The sequence below is a fragment of the Terrapene carolina genome, unplaced genomic scaffold (genome assembly GCF_002925995.2).
Source record: "Terrapene carolina triunguis isolate 2854851 unplaced genomic scaffold, T_m_triunguis-2.0 Scaffold139, whole genome shotgun sequence".
Lineage (NCBI taxonomy): Eukaryota > Metazoa > Chordata > Testudines > Emydidae > Terrapene > Terrapene triunguis.
In genome coordinates, this window is record NW_020664490.1 from 15528967 (window position 1) to 15548893 (window position 19927).

At 37.6% G+C, this 19927-nt stretch overlaps 1 protein-coding gene across 3 annotated transcripts in view; it reads right to left on the reverse strand.

Annotated features, from left to right (window-relative positions):
* Positions 1–349: 349 nt before the first annotated feature.
* LOC112112601 (ribonuclease H2 subunit B) overlaps positions 350–19927 on the reverse strand; it is a 53020-nt gene continuing 33442 nt past the window's right edge. Inside the window, exons 6-11 of one of the 3 annotated variants that reach the window (XM_024208570.3) lie at positions 17378–17442; positions 15510–15615; positions 12133–12214; positions 8959–9001; positions 6481–6561; positions 3821–4162 (exon numbers count right to left, since the gene is read on the reverse strand). In XM_024208570.3, coding sequence (XP_024064338.1) covers positions 4055–4162; positions 6481–6561; positions 8959–9001; positions 12133–12214; positions 15510–15615; positions 17378–17442 — 485 coding nt within the window. In that variant the 3' untranslated portion in view covers positions 3821–4054. Of the gene's footprint in view, positions 434–3820; positions 4163–6073; positions 6562–8958; positions 9002–12132; positions 12215–15509; positions 15616–17377; positions 17443–19927 lie in introns of those variants that run through there. The other 2 variants (XM_024208572.3, XM_026653516.2) reach the window with 2 other exon arrangements.

Here is a 19927-nt window from a genome sequence, read left to right on the forward strand (position 1 = left end):
CTCATTAATTTCAAGTTAAACATGCGACTATGTGCCTTTGCTGGATCAGGGTCAGAGTGCTCAGCACCTTGTAGGTTTGAGCACTTGGGCCCTCACCAAGCAAAGCATTTAACCACATGAGCAGACTCACTGGACTACTCACATGCTTACATTTACACGTGCTTAAAGTACCTTCCTGAAAAGGCCTTACAGAGCAATATTGTATTAGCTATAAAATTTGAAGCCGCATATAATTAACACACAGCTTGTTCAACAATGTTATCTGTTGACATTAACTGTTTCTTAAAGCTTAGGGGATGCCTTGTTCTAAGAATTCACTTTTAAAAAGCACATAAAAAAAAGTTTTTAAAAGCTGCTTTGAGAGTATGAAAAGTGATATAACCAAGCCTCATTATGTTCTTCATTTCTTCCTCTGACATCTTTTTACTGACATCTAGAGAGAAAAGAAAAAAACAAACAAACATCAATCTATTCAAATAAGAATCAATGCATTTTATTCTCTCTCTTAAAGAAGCTGGAGAAAGCCACAATCAAACTTCTGTATACAGACATCACTGAAGTTCCTTAAATTTCAGATCCAGATCCAAGCTTTGCTGTTTAAGCCCTCTTTTCCATGGAAAATAAAATAATCAGTCACTTCCCAAATAGAGCTAGTTTTATTATTTTAGACTGCAGATTATGTGAAAGTCCAACCCTGAAAGATCCCTGAGAGCTATCATTTCCATCCACAGGATATTTTCCACACTCAGTGAGGTCACTCCATTTGTGATATGCAATCTTAAAAAATGCGATCTATCCCAAACAGCCATAAAAACAGGGAAAAACATCAGATACTTACATGCAAATTTAGCAAAGACATGTTAATCCAGGGGGAAAAAAAAGTAAAAGCACGTTTCTGTAGCAGTGCTGGGATACTGTTTAGTAACTAAACTAACCAAGCAAAAAATGTCACAGCAACACTTCATAATGACCATTCTGCTACTGCTGGCTTTTCATTGTTACTATATTTAAATCCTCACTGTGGTCGGAAACATTATTTTATGTATCTGGCACAATATGCTTTTTATAATTTCTTACAGCTTCGTGTTAAGGAAGTTTCAAAGTTGCAAAATGTATTTTATTCTTTCCTAAAGGGAAAGGATATTTAAAAACAAAATTGTCTTTTTTTTTTAACCTGAAAGCTCTACTGCTTTTGGAAACAGCTTGTCATGCATGAATTTCTGCTGGACCAAAGACATTCACTAATAAAATTACTATTGTTATAAGTTACTGCATGGCTGACAGCTGTAGTTGAGATGTGACATACTAATGCAGAATGCATCTGTGCTCACAGGAAGAACTCCAGACTTGCCCTGGCGAGCAGGGATGAATGTAGAATTCATGTACAGAAAATTGGTGCACTAGATAAGAAGTCAAGATAGATACTTTCCATCTGTAACAGACTTCTTCTGTCGGTGACCTATCCCCCACCCATTCAGAAGAGTTAATTTGACCTGCCTTTTTAAGAGCAAAGTTCACAACTCATTTAACTCATGTAAAGGTTTGCTTTTAAAACTGTATTTCATTGGTGTGCTGACTTTTAAAACTTCAAAGTGTAAAACCCAGAATCAGTGTTTGCTTTAGAAATCCACTCTCCATGCTTCTGCCCTTTCTTACATTTCTATCCTCAACTTCTCCTATAACACCTTCCAATCTCTGTGTTCCATTCAAGCTTTCCTCCTGACCATTCTCTTCATTCACTCCCAACTCTGTGCCCTCTTCCTCACTGCCTTTTCAATGCTTGAAGCAGACTTCCAGTTAACATAATCCAAGCTTCGTCACGGTCTTCCAAAATACTTCGAAACCACCACAGATTGCTTGACGCATTCCAGTTATAATAGCCATAAAAGTTTGCTTTTCCCCACTTGGAACTCAAGGGTGGGATTTTCCTAAAGCACTCATCATTGGCCTAACTACTCCCACTGAAGTTAATTGGAATTCTACCACTGACTTCAATGGGAGCAGTTAGGGTAATAATGAGTGGTTCTGAAAACATCCTTAGACTCTAGGTCACAACTGTTTATGTTTAAAACTCTTACCAATTCACAAGAATGTTTCCTACAAGCTGATCTTTAGTATTCCATATGGTGCCACAATGCTGGAAATCACTTACACTCCCAAGACAGAAAATTAGTACAGCAAAGTGACAAGGGAGGTCTCAAAAGAGTTGCTTATAACTGACAGGAAGAACACAGACGTGATGACATCTGGTCTTAATTATTAAAAGTTGGTTAGTTGACAGATATTGACTTCAGAATGGTACAGGAACCTCTGCTGAATGGTCCGGTGTAAAAGGGCTGAAGACAGTTATAGATCAGAGTGATCAGAATGTTATGGCTCTGCATGGTTTTCTTTCTTTCTTTCAAACCCACCATGTTCTGAGATTTATCTTTCGCCTTGTTTCCTACAATTTATTTGTAAAGCAGTGAACAAATATAAACTATGATCAGATTAACATGGATTATATTGTACGTGTGTATGAATTATTTCTTTATTTCATTGTCATGTCAGTCCTTCCCATCCCAACTTCCTTACACAGCAAAACAAAAGTTGGGGCACCCAAGACTGGAATTTTAAAAAGCATCTAAATGACTTAGGCGCACAATTTCAATTAAAAATCAATGGGATTTGTGCTCCTAGAGTAGGACTGGGGGAAGTTTATTTACTGAAAAATGCAGAATGTGTGTTAAGTTTGCTTAACACTTTTGACTGAACTGAAAAAAAATCAAAACATTTTGGTAATGTCAAAACAAAATGTTTAATTTCCACTCGAAAAATTGTTTTGATTTTAGGCATTGCAGAAAAGAGCTGGATCCACAAAATGGCTGGGGAGGAAAAGGTCCTTCTGCCTCACTTGGACACTTTAGCCAAGTGGCTCACATGGGAGACTGGGTTCAATTTCCCTCTGTGCCTGATGCGGTGACCTTGAGTCTCCCCCATTACAGAAGAGCACCCTAGCCACTAGGTTATGGGATATTCTGGTCTGCAGCTTTCTCAGTCTCTCCTGTTGAAGCTATTCCACTGTTTATACAATACATGAATAATCAATGAGCCAGAGAGAAAGACTATTGGCTGGTGGTTAGGGCACCCCCCTCCCCTTTTGCTTATTTGGATTTATTGAGATTTGGTCATTAGGCTTCTTTGAAAATCTCAGTCTTTGTCTTTAAGTAAACATTTGGCAACTTATTTTGGTAAGAAGCTATGATTCTTGGAAACAAACAGTGAAAGAAACATAGATTTTTTAGCAGATTTATCACACAACTTTTCAGTGATCCTATAATTTTTCAAGAAGGTGTAGAGGTGTATATACAGGGAAGCACTATGGGGGCACGTCTACACAGGGATAAGAGACTCACAGGCCAACCGCGGCTGGCCCAGGTCAGCTGACTCAGGCTTGTGGGCTAAAAATTTCTGTGTAGCTGTTCAGGCTCAGGCTGGAATCCAAGCTCTGGGATCCTGTGAGGGTGGAAGTTCCCAGAGTTCAGGCTCCAGCCTGAGCCCAAACGTCTACACAGCAATTTTTTAGTCCTGGAGCCCGAACCAGCTGACCCAGACCAGCCAAGGGCTTTTTATCTCTGTGTAGACATACCCCAAGTGCCACAGCTTATCTAAAACTCAGCATACTTCTATGAATACAGAAAACACAACGAACATTTGTTTCATACATCAATTTATTATGCTATATTAGTTTTGTTATTTATTGCAATTACAACAAAAACAACGCAGGAATTCTGGTTGCAAAGATAACATGCCCTAAGCAGCTCTCACATTATGTGTTTTGACCAGGGCTAATAAGGAAACCTTAAGAAGCTGCTCTAGTCTGATTTTATACAACATGTAAATCTCAGAAATGTAACACACTCACTGAATCCAAAAATCCTGCTTCAAAATCCTCATTAGCTGACGGACTAAATAAACCAACAACAAAAAAACTCAGGGGACAAGGGTTAGCTTTAGAACAATAGTAACTACAAAAATAATTATGTACCAAAATATATGTTTTAGTTTCAAATCTTTATTTTCTTGCTTTAGTTTTTGCACTAAAGAAAGCAGACATGGTTTTCATTCCAGTCTTGTCAACTTTGGCCAGAGCTTTCTGAGCGGCAGACATCTTGCTAGTCGTCTGTTAAAGAAATGAGGTAAAAAGAGAAAAAAAGAAAAATTACTGAGCAAATCTACAGGAGGGGATGCTAATCTACAAACTTATACATACTGAAATCAATTAAAGGTTTGCTTGGTTTCTTAGTCTACAGTATGCCACAGGGAAAGATGATGTGGGATAAAATTGAAGGAAAAAAAACTTACAATACAATGTTGAGATTTTTCAATAGAAAATAGTTGTCATGAATTATCTAACCACAAAGACAGAGAATCTGTTAAAAGAACAAGGAAGCAAAATATCTCTCCCTCCTGCAGAATGAGGTATCCTAACTCAAATGCTTACATTGGATAATCCTGGAGTGTACATTAACAGGAATAATGCATGCAACATAACAGATGCATACTGTACCCTGTGACTCAATCTCATGATTATGTTGTCAGCAGGCTGAATTACAGCCTTGCATTACAGATAATGAATAATTCACACTGATTTACTATCGAAATCTTTTAGAACAGTGAAATAAAGGGAAAGAGAGGAAAGGACACGAACGATGAAAGAGGTAACCAAGATTTGAAAAGCATGTTGAGGCCACTGGGACAGCTTCCTAGAGACTGTTACACCTAACACACATTTTATGTGCCACATTTTATAGAGCTGACCTCTTTCCTTTCTTACATTTTAAAATAGTATGCTTTACATCTCTAGCCATTTTCCCTATTAAGAAATCTTTGCATTGACCTTTCCTTCTGATAGTCCTCCTACTGTAGGACTTCACAATTTCACTCAATTTGGGTTCAGCTATGATGTTATGGACAGGATAATGATATGCAACCAACAGTAAGACTGTCTGCATTACTTACAGTGCAAACAAAAACACTGCCAAAGTATTTTAAAAGTGCAGTACACTGAACAGAACCCACGAGCCAATTCATCCTTCCCAGATGCTCTTAACTACATATTTTGTTATTTCAGAAGTAAATCAAATTTAATATTAAAGCTTTCTTCAGACTTTTTTTGTATCTTTGTGCCAAGATTCAAAACTGCATGTACACTGTATGGGAGTGGGGAAAAAATGGAGCTTTTGAGTCATTTATCACAAGAATTTAGGGGCACTCCTGTACCTTCTTTTAAGGCTGTGGAACGCCCCCTTGGAATGACAAAATGGTAGACTCCATTGGACTTCCCTGAAAACTTGCATTGAAGCTGGTAAATTAGGCAGCTTGGTATTGATTTACTTTATTAACCCACACAAACAACTGCATCATACAAAATCTGTGGATAAATTAAGACCTGTTTGAAAATGTCTGGGAATTTAAATCAATGTTGCCTCCCTTGTCCCTTTTTAAAATAATACAATAGCAAACTAATTGCACTACCACTTTCCATAATAAATAAATAAATAATAATAATCCTTTACATTGCTGTAGTAGCTTTCATCCAAGGGGCTCAGAAAGCTTCATAAACATTCACTAAGCCTTATAACATTTGTTAAGTAAGTGGCTATCTAAGGCCCACCACTAAAACCCAGTCACCTTTGCAGTTATTTAACATTACACTGCAACACTACACAACAGTTTAGGATGGGAAATTAAGACTTATCATGTCAAATGGAAACTGCAGGTAGAGTTTAAAGAAGCAGAATGTAATTGCTTTCACTAAATTTTTTCCAGGACTCTTGACTCAACACTTCTATGGTACCTCTTATGAAATGTGCCATGATAAATGGTGATAATATATGGTCACAACCTTCATTTTAAGCCTTTTTGATTGCTTCAAAATTTTCTGATCTGCCTTATTCACAAACAATTAAGTTTCTCAAAAAACTATTGACTGCTTTAGAAGATGTACCAGGGGGTAAAATACCAGGAAGAGTAAAAGGACAGTGCTGCCGTGAGAACAAATGGATATAAACTGACCAAGAGTAAATTTAGGCTGGAAATTAGAAGAAGGTTCCTAACCATCAGAGGAGTGAGGTTCGGGAACAGCCTTCCACCTGGAGTAGCAGAAACAAGGAACCTAACTGGTTTCAAGATGGAGCTTGATAAGTTTATGAACAGGATTATATGATGGGGTTGTCTGAGATAGCAGGGAACTGGACTCAATGACCCAGGAAGTCACTTTCAGTCTTTGGTTCTTATCAAGGTGAACCCACCTACAATACAGTATATTGATTTTTATTCAGAACATGTTGAATGTACTTTCCGAAAACATCTATTTTATATTTGCTTTTCTGACTAAGAGGCAAATTGCAAAAAAGGGGGCTCCTGTATAACTATTTGACCAGTATTAAAACACGCTTTAACAAAATGTGAGCATGCACACACATAAAGCACATGTACCTTTTTGTTCTTGAGATCACTGCTATTAAACTTAGTATAGTCTTCTTCTGCTTCCACAGGTGCATCTGAGAATTTCCTTTTCTGAAATGTTAGAGTGATGAAGTTGCTCTGTCAACCACTACTGTGATGTACACACATTGAACGTTAACGCTGAAAAGGCCTGCGGGCTTTCTGGTGTAAGCTAGACACTGAAATGGCACAGGCAACTGAACAAGTAATATGCAATATTCATAACAGTCTCCTCAAGAAACAGGAGGATAAACAGTCTCTCTTCACTATTCAGAGAAGTTTGGTTAGTTTTGTAGGAAACACATTTTCTTCTCTTTTGCCCACAGAAGACTGATTTATAGAATCACTTACATACACATCTGAATTTCCATCCTTTGCCTTTAGTTTTTAATTCAGAGACTATGTGACTCATCTTTATGGATTAGTGCTAGAAAGTATTATCTACTGGCCAAGGAACAGGGGACAAAATTCAAGTCCTCATAGTCTCTTGGGACTGGAAAGCACCAAGCAATCCTACATTGGGAACAATGTCTAATCTGTTTGTTGCATACAACCTCTCTTGGGATCCTTACCTTCCACAATCTGGTAACGTTCATATGTTGACTTGTTTGACATACACTGACTTGTTTTTGCTCAATGCTCTCCAATTTTAGTTCAGTGACAATCTAAGAGCTTAACTGTTCAAGTTGCTAGCTAGCCTTAACTACTATTGAAGTCAATGGAACTCAAGGGAGTTCAGCACTTGACATGATCAGGCCTTAAGAGTGCATGTTTTTTCCCTAAGCTGTGTGTATTTGGCATTTCACAAATGTAATGAGTGCTTTTTTTTTTTTTTTTTAATTTTCAGAGTCAATTACCATTGCCTTAATATCCTGTGAAATCTGAGCTGTGGCCTTTCTAGTTTCTGTGCCAGAGTGAGTGATACTGCAAGTAACTTGAATGATAACCATTCCATTTTAAATCCCTATTTTTCACTCTATTTATTGGCACTTGTGATCTCTCTCACTCTGGCACAAAAACCAGGTCTGCATCTTAGATTTCTCAGGCCCTTAGGACCAGATCCAACAGCAGCTTTTTTTTTTAGTTCAATTGGAGTTGGAGCAGGCCCTTTGGGAGGTAGTTTTCTTAAATGCTGCACTATAAGAACATTTTTAAATGACAGCCTAACAATAAAAGATGATGTCCCTCTTTTGGAATCTTCATGTTTTTAACTTTCAGTAAAACTTTTGCAGTTCAGCTCTAAGTGATCTTAAGTATTTTGCGTGGCTATGTATTATGATCTGTCAGTACCAGACTTCCTACCCTGAAAAGATATAGTGATTACAATGCAAGTTTGGTGGTTACAATTAATGGGATGGTTGGCATATGTCACATGAAGAATTCAGACTTCCTCAAAAAATCTTGTAATGGAAGAGTAAGCTTTGTAATATCCCCCAGCTAGTGGACATTTGTAGCTAAACTCTAAGGCTCCTCTGTCTCTCTCCCTTCGGACATTTATTTTAGATTATTATTTAACAAACAATTACTTTGTACTAGTAAGACACATACATCAGATCTGTCTTGATTTGTAGGAACCATACATTTTGTCCTTACAAACACCTGCTTTCACATAAAAGAAATTTTAAAATAAGCTAAAACAGAAGGTTTAAAGCAAATCAGATTTCACCTAATTTATGGCTTGGTCCTCTGAAGCAGTGATATAAAACATATTAAAGTAGCATTTTAGGCCCTGAACCTACAAAGATTTACACATGTGCTCAACACACCGTGAGCAGCCATGTGGAAGTCAATGGGACCGCAGACATTATTTCACAGTCAAACTATTGAACAAAATTCTAAAAATGGCTTTAGCTGTAATCACACTGCTGATTATTTTTAGAAGTCACTAGACCTTTCTAAAAACAGATTCTCAGCACTATCCAAACAGCATAATAGACATTCATACATATTGTATAATCCACATCACAAGAACGCTCAACAGAGTTAGTGTAACACCTAATGAATATCACTCGGCTCAAGACAGAATCAAAGGAATAAATTGTGGCCACAGTTACTTCCATGTGGTTGGATAGGTGTAACGTTTATGAAAAAGACATGAGGTCATATAGTTCCATCAACCTACCAACAAGAGAGGCTCAAATTTTTTGATTTTTCATTATAAAACAGTAAAAAAATATTGACAAAAATTGTTCCTGGTTTTTGACTAGCTACAAAGATGACTGAAATTTTGATGAATAAAAAATAGAAAAATATTTGGCAACATTTTTGTGATCCACCTCCCCCTATATTTCTGATCAGTGCTACTACAATGCAGGTTTGCTCCTTACTGCGGATTTTTTAATGCTTTGTCCAGTCTAGTTTTAATTGCCTCAAACATTTGAGAGAGACTAATCCACAACAAAACATATCTATCAAGAAGTTTTATTGTTATTCTATCTTAAAATTTTCCCTATCTTACTATTTTCCTACCTTTAGCGGGGGGTCTGCTTCTGGACTTGTAAGTTCTGGAAGCCTTCAGAATAAAAGATTTTAAGTTACAGTTTTCATATAGAAACAAATTAATATATTGGAATAAATCTTTTGAATATGTTATCTTCAAATTACATTACTCTCCCACAAAGAGGGCATCAATGCTAATCCCATCAGTCACCCTCAAAATATTTTCCACTTCATTTCATATTACTTTTATGACACACTAACGATGAGAGCCAAGTTTTCGAAAGAAGTGGCTAGCGGGGTGCCCATTAGGTTTAATCATCTTAGGTGACAACTGAAAGGGGCCTGAGTTTCAGAAAGTGTTGAGCAAACACCCTCTGAAAATCGGTCCCCTTTAATGGTGTCAAGTCAGACACTCAAAACTGAGGAAAACCCAAATTACTAGTTACTTCTGAAAAGTTTGGCTATGATCTGTGAAAAGATATTTTATGGACATTTTACACTTCTGAAGGGTAAACTCCTAGTACATTCCTAGGCCCTGATCCTACAATATGTTGCATGCAGACTGCACATGCACAGAGCCCCAGCAAAGCACCAGGGGATGCCACAGTCTTCTTGCAAACAATGAAGTGCAAGATCAGGGCCCTAATCCAGGATTACCTTCTGAATTCACCTAAGACACAATATAGGTTAGAGTTTAAATTAAGCCCCAGAAAAATTGTGTTGGGATGGAGATAGCAGCTTATTGAGTGAGAATGGAGAGGCAGTGTAGCTTAATAGCTAGAGCACTACAGTGGAACCCAGGAGTTCTAGGTCCTATTCCTGGCACTGCAACTAGCCCACTGGGTGACTTGGGTAAGTAACTTCACCTCTCTCTGTCTCAGCATCTCCTCTATAAAATGGTGATAACAACAACGACCTTTGTAAAGCACTTTGAGATGAATGGATTAAAAGTGCTATGAAGGGCTAGGTATTATTATCATAATTATTAGTATATTTCTACTAGCAAAACATGCTGTTTACATTCACAACGCCAACCTAGATTTAATAAAGAGAGCTCCACTCCTCCTAAGAATGGCCATGCTGGGTCAGAACAATGGTCCATCTAGCCCAGTATCCTGTTTTTCGACAGTGGCCAGCGACAGATGCTTCAGAGAGAATGAACAAAACAGGGAAATTATTGAGTAATCCATCCTGTCAACCAGTCCTGGCTTCTGGCAGTCAGAGGTTTAGAGGCACCCAGAGCATGGGGAGGCATCCTTGACCATCCTGGCGAATATCTATTGATGAACTTATCCCCCACGAACATACCTAATTCTTTTTTGAACCTGGTTATAGCTTTGACATTCACAAAATCACATGGCAAACAATTCCAAAGGTTGACTGTGCGTTGTGTGAAGAAGTACTTCCTTTTGTTTGTTTTAAACTTGCTGCCTATTAATTTCATTTGGTTACCCTGGGTTCTTGTGTAATGTGAAGGGGTAAATAACACTTAATCACTTTCTCCAAACCCTCCATGATTTTATAGATCTCTATCATATCCCCCTTAGCCATCTGTCTTCTAAGCTGAACAGTCCCAGTCTTTTTTTAATCTCTCCTCATATGGAAGCTCTTCCATACCCCTAATCAATTTTATTGCCCTTCCCTGTACTTTTTTCCAATTCTAATATCTTTTTTGAGATAGAGTGACCAGAACTGCACATAGTGTTCAAGGTATGGGCATACCAGGTATTTATATAGTGACATGATATTTTCTATCCCTTTCCTAATGGTTCCTACCACTGTTAGCTTTTTGACTGCTGCTGCACTTCAGCAGATGTTTTCAGAGCACTATCCATGATGACGCCAAGATCTCTTTCTGAGTAGTGACAGCTAATTTAGACCCCATCATTTTGTACGTATAGTTGGGATTATGTTTTCCAATATGCATTACTGTGCACTTATCAACACTGAATTTCATCTGCTATTTTGTTGCCCACACACCCAGTTTTCTGAGATCCTTTTGTAACTCTTCCCAGTCAGCTTTGAACTTAACTATCTTAAGTAATTTTGTATTGTCTGCAAATTTTGCCACATCACTGTTTACCCTCATTTCCTGATCATTTATGAGTATGTTGAACTACACTGGTGCCAGAATAGATCCTTGGGGGACCCGCTATTTACTTCTCACTATAGTGACAATCGACCATTCATTCGTACCCTTTGTTTCCTATCTTTTAACCAGTTACTAATCCATTGAAGAACTTTCCTCTTATCCCATGCCTGAAGAACCTTTGGTGAGGGACCTTGTTTCAAAGTCTTTCTAAAAGTCCAAGTACACTATGTCCACTGGATCACCTTTGCCCACATTTGTCGATACCTTCAAAGAATTCTAATAGGCATGATTTCTCTTTACAAAAGCTGTGTTGATTCTTCCCCAATATATCATGTTCATCTATGTATCTGACAATTCTGTTCTTTGCTATTGTTGGCACTGAAGTTAGGCTTACTGGACTGTAATTGCCATGATTGCCTCTGGAGATTTAAAAAAAAAAATTGGCATTACATTAGCTGTCCTCCAGTCATCTGGTACAGAGGCTGATTTAAGTGATAGGTTACATACCATAGTTAATTGTTCAACAATTTCAGATCTGAGTTCGTCCAGAGCTCTTGGGTGAATACCATTTGGTCCTGTTACTTATTACTGTTTAGTTTATCAATTTGTTCCAGAACTTCCTCTACTGACACCTCAATTTGGAACAGTTCCTCAGATCTGTCAACTAAAAAGAACGGGTCAGGTGTGGGAATCTCCCTCACATCTATGCGATGAAGACTGATGCAAAGAATTCATTTAGGTTCTCGGCAATGGCTTTGTCTTCCTTAAGTGCTCCTTTAGCACCTTGATAACTCATTGGCCCCCCAATTGTTTGGCAGGCTTCCTGTTTCTGATAAACAGCAAAACATTTTTTTAAAGTAAGTTTTTGTGTCTTTTGCTAATTGCTTTTCAAATTCTTTTTTGGCCTGCCTACTTATACTTCTACATTTGACTTGCCAGAGTTTATGTTCCTTTCTATTTTCTTCAGTAGGATTTGACATTTAATAAGTGACAAAAATATCTCTATCATTCACTGTAACTTAATGGTCAAAGTTACAGTATTCAATAGAAAAGGTCATTTGCAGAGCAATGTGTGTCATATAAAGCTAACAAATAATTAAAACAATACTTACTGTAAGTACTTAGATAGCTCAGCACTCAGATGTTCAGGAATATACTCTGATATTAAACCATGGGCATATCGTACATAGTCATCTGAAAGTTAAAAAAAAAAAGAAGTGATTTGGGGAAGAGAGAGTGCATCCATGTTATACAGTCACAGGACTTCTTTCCAATCCAGGCTCTTGTATGTCACTATAACCCAGGATGATGAGCTAATGCTAAGAAACTACTAACAGACACGTGATCTTTCTCTTTGTTGAGTAGTTTATGTTATATGACACTTGTAGGTTTAATTAAAAAGCAAGGAGTTGCTATGCTTACTTTGTCAGCACAGATGTTATTAATCTCTGTGGCATGTACTTTACAAAACCTGTTTGCTTTCTGAGAACACTAAATATAATGTATTTTTTCTGCACAATTAATTTTAAAAAAATGCTGCAGAAGTAAAAAGCTGACTCAACAAAATGTGTAATCATTAATTTTAAAGCATCTGGATCCTACAATTATTTGGCAAGAGTTTCAGTACTAAAATATATTTCTGGCTTCAACTGAAAACAATTAGATGAGACAATGAGTCTATTTCAAAGCCTTGTACTTAATGTCAGTATTTTATGAAAAATGCCAAGGCATATCTAAACATCACTGGCAAGACAGGATAATTATCTGTGGAAATATGAACTACTAGAAGCTGTTTTCAGGACAGGGAACTCTTGCTATAAAAGTTTTTCTGGAAATCAAACCTTTGGCAACATGAAGTCCTAAAACATCTCTTTTTCTGTCCCCCTCCCCACAAACAAGGCTTAGATTCTCCAAACTCTTCTTGATGTCAATGGGGCTATTAGAGAGTAACTTTACTCACATGCATAAATGTTTGCACAAGCAGACCCCAAGCCAATATCTTGCCTCTTAATTAGCCTTAAAATAGCCAAGCACTTCAGCCCCACCCCCACTCTCCCCAGAACTATATGGAAGCATTTGGTAAACCAGCTCCCAGAGTAGCAAAGATGTATTTCTCCTGTGTCAGAGATGGTTTGTTACACACAGTTACATGAAGTTTTGTAATAGCACGAAGCAAATTGGTGCCAAAACAGATAAAATTAATAAACTGGCCCCAGTGTGCACATTTTAGCTATACTGGCACCAGTTTCCTGTGTGCTTTACAACAAAAAAAAGCAGATTTGTTTCTCAAGTATTTCCTCCTTCCTTAACCCCCTTTGGCATCCAAAACCATAAAGGAGCGGTCCAGATCCAACACACTGATTCTGAACTTCACCCTTATACCCAATCTATACCTAAACAGAGATGTTCTTGTTATCTTGCTCTTCTTTTTATGGCACTGAATTGTTAGGTCAAGTCAGTTACTACAGCAATTCTTCTCTTCTGTCAGACCCAGATATGAGGCTGCATCACCCCCACCCTCCAGAAATCTTCACTGGCTTCCTTATTTATTTAAAAATCCAATACAGAGTTTTCCAAGGAGTTCCTGCTGCCACCCTAACCCATACTCTAACTCTTAACCTGCCACCATCTTTTCCGTTTATTCAGGCCATTTGCTTCTTTTCTCAAATGTCAGAGAATTTTGTATATCCCTTCCTTGTCTTCTCCCACACTGCTCTCACCATATGAAATAGCCTCCCTAATATATATATATAGCCTCCCTAATATATATATAGCCTTCCTAATAGCAAATCTCATCTCAAATCCCATCTCTTCTCCCTGGGTTATATGACTCCCAACCTTCCTCTCTAATAAAACATTCAGATCCTAAATGCTAATCCTTCCTTGTTTCCCGGGTACTCATTCTCCCATTGGATGCCCTACAACACTTCTGCCTTACCAACAGATGCTACTTGGCGGTTATTACTGTAATCTACACAGCTGCATTTACAGGTAGACAGTGAAGATTTCTGCCATACTCTTGAATCAACAACTGTATGCAAAAATAAATTGCACTCTCTTATCACTGAATGATGATAAAAAATAAGTGTTGAGTAAGTTCCCTTTGACTTTCTGCCATTCCCTTTGCTACATACAGTAGTTAGAGAGACTTTAGAACCTCCTCCAAAACTGATCTACCTTTAACTCACAATATTCCCTCCTTCAATGTAGTTCTTTTAAATCTAGACCCCTTTCAATGGCAAAACTATAATAAAGAATATACACACCTTCCTGTAAGGTAGGAGGATACAAGAGAAAACATTGTAGATTGAGACTAACAATAAATTTACCAAAGATAACGGTTAAATATAGTAAAGATGGACCTGATCTGACAGTTGCAATTTCCTTTTATTTATTTAATGTTTTTGGAAGTAATAAAAAGTTACTGTAAAGGCACGTAAGTCTCTCAGCACCACCTCCTTTTTGAAACTACATATTATTTGCACCCCCTATAAAACTGTCTAGATGGCTCTTAAATCTCATTTATGCTTTTTCCTTTGATATCATTACTTGATAACTCGTTTTCCACATACTCAGTACTCAGAGTTCAAGAAGCCTGCCACGATTACCTGCTCCTTGTTCCCTTATTTTTAGATTGCATGCAGGCTTCTGAACCTCCTAGTAAAGTGAATCATCTCCTTTGCTTAATTTGCTCTAATTACTTCCTGAATTTGAAATTTCTTCTCTTAAAATTTTGATATTTTTCTTCATCATAGTGCATATTCTGAAGGGCATATCTAGGATATTTCATAATCCAACCCCTCTGTGACACTGTCCTCAGGAAAAAAGGTGATCAAAATAATGGTGAAACTTTACAACTTAATGATTATGGTAATAACACTAACACTTTGGGTGGGGTTTTCAAAATCACCTAAATGATTTAGGAACACAAGTCGTAGTGACTTTCAGTAGGACTTGTGCGCACAAAGGCACTTTTGAAAATCCCCCTTTATATTGTGTGTATTCAATATATTATTAAATCATAATTTATATGATGTGAGTATATATAATATAACTATGCCTATACATACTGTATAGAGATAATTCATATCTATTATACAAGATAACACAAGATGCACATTCTCTCTCTCTCTGCATAATCATTGCACAGGAATATGATCCCAACTTGAGTATTTGTTCTCTGAGCACATCAATGAATAGGGATGGTTTGCTGAATTGGCGCCTCAATTAGATCTCACTAGAAGCTATTCAGAACCTTTCACCCTGTACATTTGGTGCATTATACAGTTACCATGTTTCAGAAACCACAGAACTCAAAACAGTCATGGCACCACTACAGTAACTACACTAAAAACATTTTGGGCAAGAAATATTTTTAAATGTTTACAAACCATTTAAAATTATTGTTAGATTCTAGCTGAGCATCTAAGCTGCAGGTATCTTATTACATAAAGATATATTTCGTTACAACTACACTTAGTTTTCTTACCTTCTTTAATATCTGTGATTTGTTTGCCGCTGATAAATGTAGCCGATTGCACCCTTCCACCCACACATACATTGCTGCTTTTAAGTACTTTCACTGTCTGGTTGACCTATAAGGAGCCACAGATTGAAATGTCTAAATCAACGTTGTTATGTACGTGTGTTAATACAGTGACAAAGCCCTTGTAATTTGGTTTAAAGCACATAAAATGCTCAAGTTATGAACTGTGATGAAACTTAATATACATCTGTAATGACTAGCATATGATCTCGAAAAATTAAGGATCCCGGGTGTTCCGGCCTGCTGCCTTTGAGACATGGCAGCTAGATTTGCAGCTCCACTGAGACGGGCTGGAATTTACAGTTGGAGCAGCCATGGATTTTACAGATGATTCATGCACCTGCTCAGAAAAGCAAGGGTTTTTCCATTTCTATTGGAATGGGAATGGAGTCCTGAACAGGAATGGAATGTAATCACCAGGATTCTGTAGGCCAGGGCATTGTCAGATTCAATATAAGAGAGATTGTCAATAGAGAAAGATCCGATTTTGTTTGGAGGTCACGGAATCCGTGACTTTAACAGACCTCCATGACTTCTTTTACTTCAGCCCACGGGGCTGGAGAAGCTGTCAGCTCCTGCCCAGGAGCAGCAGTGGGGCTGGAGTAGTGGTCGGTGGTCACCCCCTGCCACAGGAGCAGCAGCTGGGCTGAGTCAGCCCCTGGGGTTGGAGAAGCTATCAGCCCCAACCCAGGAGCAGAGGCAGGGTGGGAGCAGCGGCCAGCCCCACGCGGGGCTCCAACTGTTAGTTCCCCCCGACCAGGTATTTTTAGTAAAAGTCACAGACAGGTCACAGGCTTCCTTGAATTTTTGTTTATTGTCCATGACTTTTACTAAAAATACCCTGAGAAAATCTTAACCTTATCAATAGATCAAGAACAGTATAACAATATAACAGGCACCTGCAAAAACATAAATATTCAGCCATTGATGTGAAAATGAATATCAGAGATGTGAAACTATATAGGCTCCTCCAGTGATATTTTTCCCTTATACCAGTCTTGGAAAAATTCCACTCAACCCAGACCAGTACTTTCTTTAACAGGCAAAACACTATTGTTATCCCCGCACCCTTTCCATGATCATGGCAAAAGGTGGGAAGTAGATTTTGTACTTGGGTTGGTAAATGTTAATGACAATTTTTCAAGGCTCCCTTACAACTTGTGACTGACATACATTTAATCATGTTCTCTGATGGATGCCGTTGCAGTAGATCTATTCTGATTAAAATCATCTGCTTCTTTGTGTACAGCAGCGTGGACAAGTAGAGCTTACCTGACAGTACAATTTCGTTTAGGCACAGAGAGTGTGGGCAGGCTTGTTTCACGGGAGATGCATAGTTGCACGACCCCAACAGTATTAGGGGAGACAATGTAGAGAGGTCATGAGGAACAGAGCTGTTGCATCAAATCACAGCAGTGTTCAAAGTGTGCTTCCCTCCACGTTTGGCCAGCTCTGCTGGCTGCTATGGACTAGGGAGGGAGAAATGGTCATAGCCTTGCCTCCTTCCCATGCTTTACGGCAAAGAGCAGTCCATGAGCTCAGGGACAGCATAGAAATAGCAATTGTAGCCTACCCTGGACCTTTCTGCGCCCGTGCAGGGACCAGCCACAGTCTGGTTACGTCTAAGAGGGAATCTGCTAGAAATCTGCTATTTCCTTAACACTTTATATTTGTCACATTCTAAAGTATGACAGCTTTATTGACTTTGAATTTACTCACGTTTTGTGATTCAAATATAATGTGAAGAAACTTCTTATTATTTTAAATTTTGAACAAAAAAGCTCTTTAAAAGCAAAAGAGAAACATATTACCTTTTTCTTTAACCACATCAATGTCTTCTCTTGGCTGTACTTATAAAATTTCTTATTGCCAATTTCTGGGATAAAACAAAACGGGAATAAAGCCATAATTGGTTTTCATTTTCAATACATTAAAAACTCAAAAGATGCACATAAGGCATGGAAGTTATTTCATAGTTTGCACATGTCATCAGGGTAATAATACTTAAAAATATTGGAAATGCGGACAAACAACACAGCAAGCTGATGTTCACAAATCCATGCAACTTGATAATTGTCTAATTTTCTCTAATTAACCCTAATCCAGCAAAGCACGTGCATTATTTAAGTATATGAATAGTCTCAGTCCCAATGGTTTCAAAAGTGGCTTCAATGAGACTATTTACACGATCAAAGTTGAGCACATGCTTAAGTGCTTTGCTGAATCCCTTTTGACACATGCCAACAGACGGTTACATTTATAAGTGATATGGTCACAGCTGTTTTTTTCGTCTCAGGTTCAGTTCCCAGTCAATTTGTTGTTAAGCCTCATGTCTTAAACCTGGACTTTGTAAACAGATGCATCTGGCAGCAAAGGCAGAAAAAAGAATGATTTACAAAAAATATTTTACTGTCCTTCCAAGCATTCTCCCCCAAAGACTCATAGGATGGTGGATAGCAACATTTTCTTTTTCATCACCTCCTTCTGCTTCGAAATAATTTAACATAAATGTCAAAGCAAACAAGTTGTAGTTCTTAAAAAAAAGTGAAACACGCAAATTATTTGGGGAAGGTTATTTTATCTATTATTTGTTAAGCACAATATAAATTAATTATGATATATGTATTAAAAATATTTTCCATGTCTGCAACTATGAGAGCATAAACATTCATTGCTGATGAATGATTAGTTATCTGGGTGTGCTGGGGCAAACGCGAGAGGAAATTACAAAGGTTTCAGGAAAATTTCAGCATAGAACTGCACACTAAATTAATAGTGCATAAAGTCAGGAAATTGAATGAAATGTTTAATAAGATGATATAGGAGACTTTAGAACACACAACAGTTCATTCTTGCTCTTTAACAGGTATTTCAATAGGGTTTAATAACCTATATAACATTACCATAAATACTTACATCTGTTTTAAGTAATTTAAAAGGTCTGATACCATACTCCAGCACTAGGTTCATGGAGTTTCTTTCCCTCCCTGCAAACAACCAACAATGCTTTATTTATGGTTCTTTCCACATTTCCTTCTTTGAGGTGTATCTTGGCTCTTTCACATTGCATACAAATATCTAATTGTTATGTACTTTTTGTGTGTGCATAGCAGGGGGTGGTGAGGGGCTGGGGGAATGTTACATACAAGATATAGTTTAATTTCACCTAGACCATTGTAGAAGAATAAAAAAGGAAATACTTTTACATAGCAAAAAAGAAAAGAAAACTCCAAATACTATCCTTCATTTTATAACTGATCCATTGCAGATAAAGTAGTTGGCTGCGATATTGTTGGCTACAGCCTTTTGGGACTCAAAAAAAAAGTTTTTAAATGGGTCTTAAAAGAAAATAAGTTTGATAGAAGCAGAAAAGGGATACATGAACCTGTTGCTCAAAGAAACTAACATGATTTAGGTCCAAGAATATAATGTACAATTTTTGGATTTCCCTTATCTGAGAAAGTTCGAGGAGAGGACATCCTCTTGCCATCCTCCCCCAATCCATGTTGAAAAATAGTTCAAGACCAGATTTCCAGGCAGAATCCCCAAACAGCATGAATCAGAGTGACTCAGTTAGGGAAGGAAATGTAGAATTGTGAAGCCATTTTCATTAAAACATATGAAAAATAATTACATTGAACCCTTCAGAGATCACTTTGTTTGAAAGTACTTTATGCACTTGACAGTTTGTACTATTAAATACTAGGAACTGACAATATTTGAGACCTCTGAAGAATTGAAATGAGTTGTGAAAGTCACAAACTGCTGACAAAAGGATTCAATACTGGAACATGGATTTTACATGTAATGCACATTTGATATTGGTGAGATTTAGCGACTATGTTTGATAATATGAGAATATATTGGAAAGGCTTTTGTTCCCTAACGTGTCTGGTGCCTATAAAACTGGTCTGAGACATCTGGAAAGATTGGGTTTGAGAAATACAAATGGAATATAAGTGGTTCTACAATTAAATAATATGTTCAGCAATTGGGTAATCGCTATGTATACTTGGAAGTTTCCCTGATGTATTGTTGAGCAAACTGCCTAAAGCACATTTTAACATCTATTTTCTCAGTGTTTTCCATAACTCAGAAACTCTTATGGCCCCTTTTTTCCTACCTTCTGGGAATACAAGCTTGGCAATATTACTTAGCTATTCTAATCAGGTAAGTTTTCTTGGCTCTTCATATTAATCACATCAGACAAGATCACAGTGCAACTTTTGCCTTGCAAAACGAAACAAAGAGTTACACTCACAAACTGAAGTTCATAACCCTTCATTAATCCTTTTCTATCATAGTCTCTCCCTCATACATGAACTTATTTTGAAACAATCCCCCTCACCTAGATCTAGTGA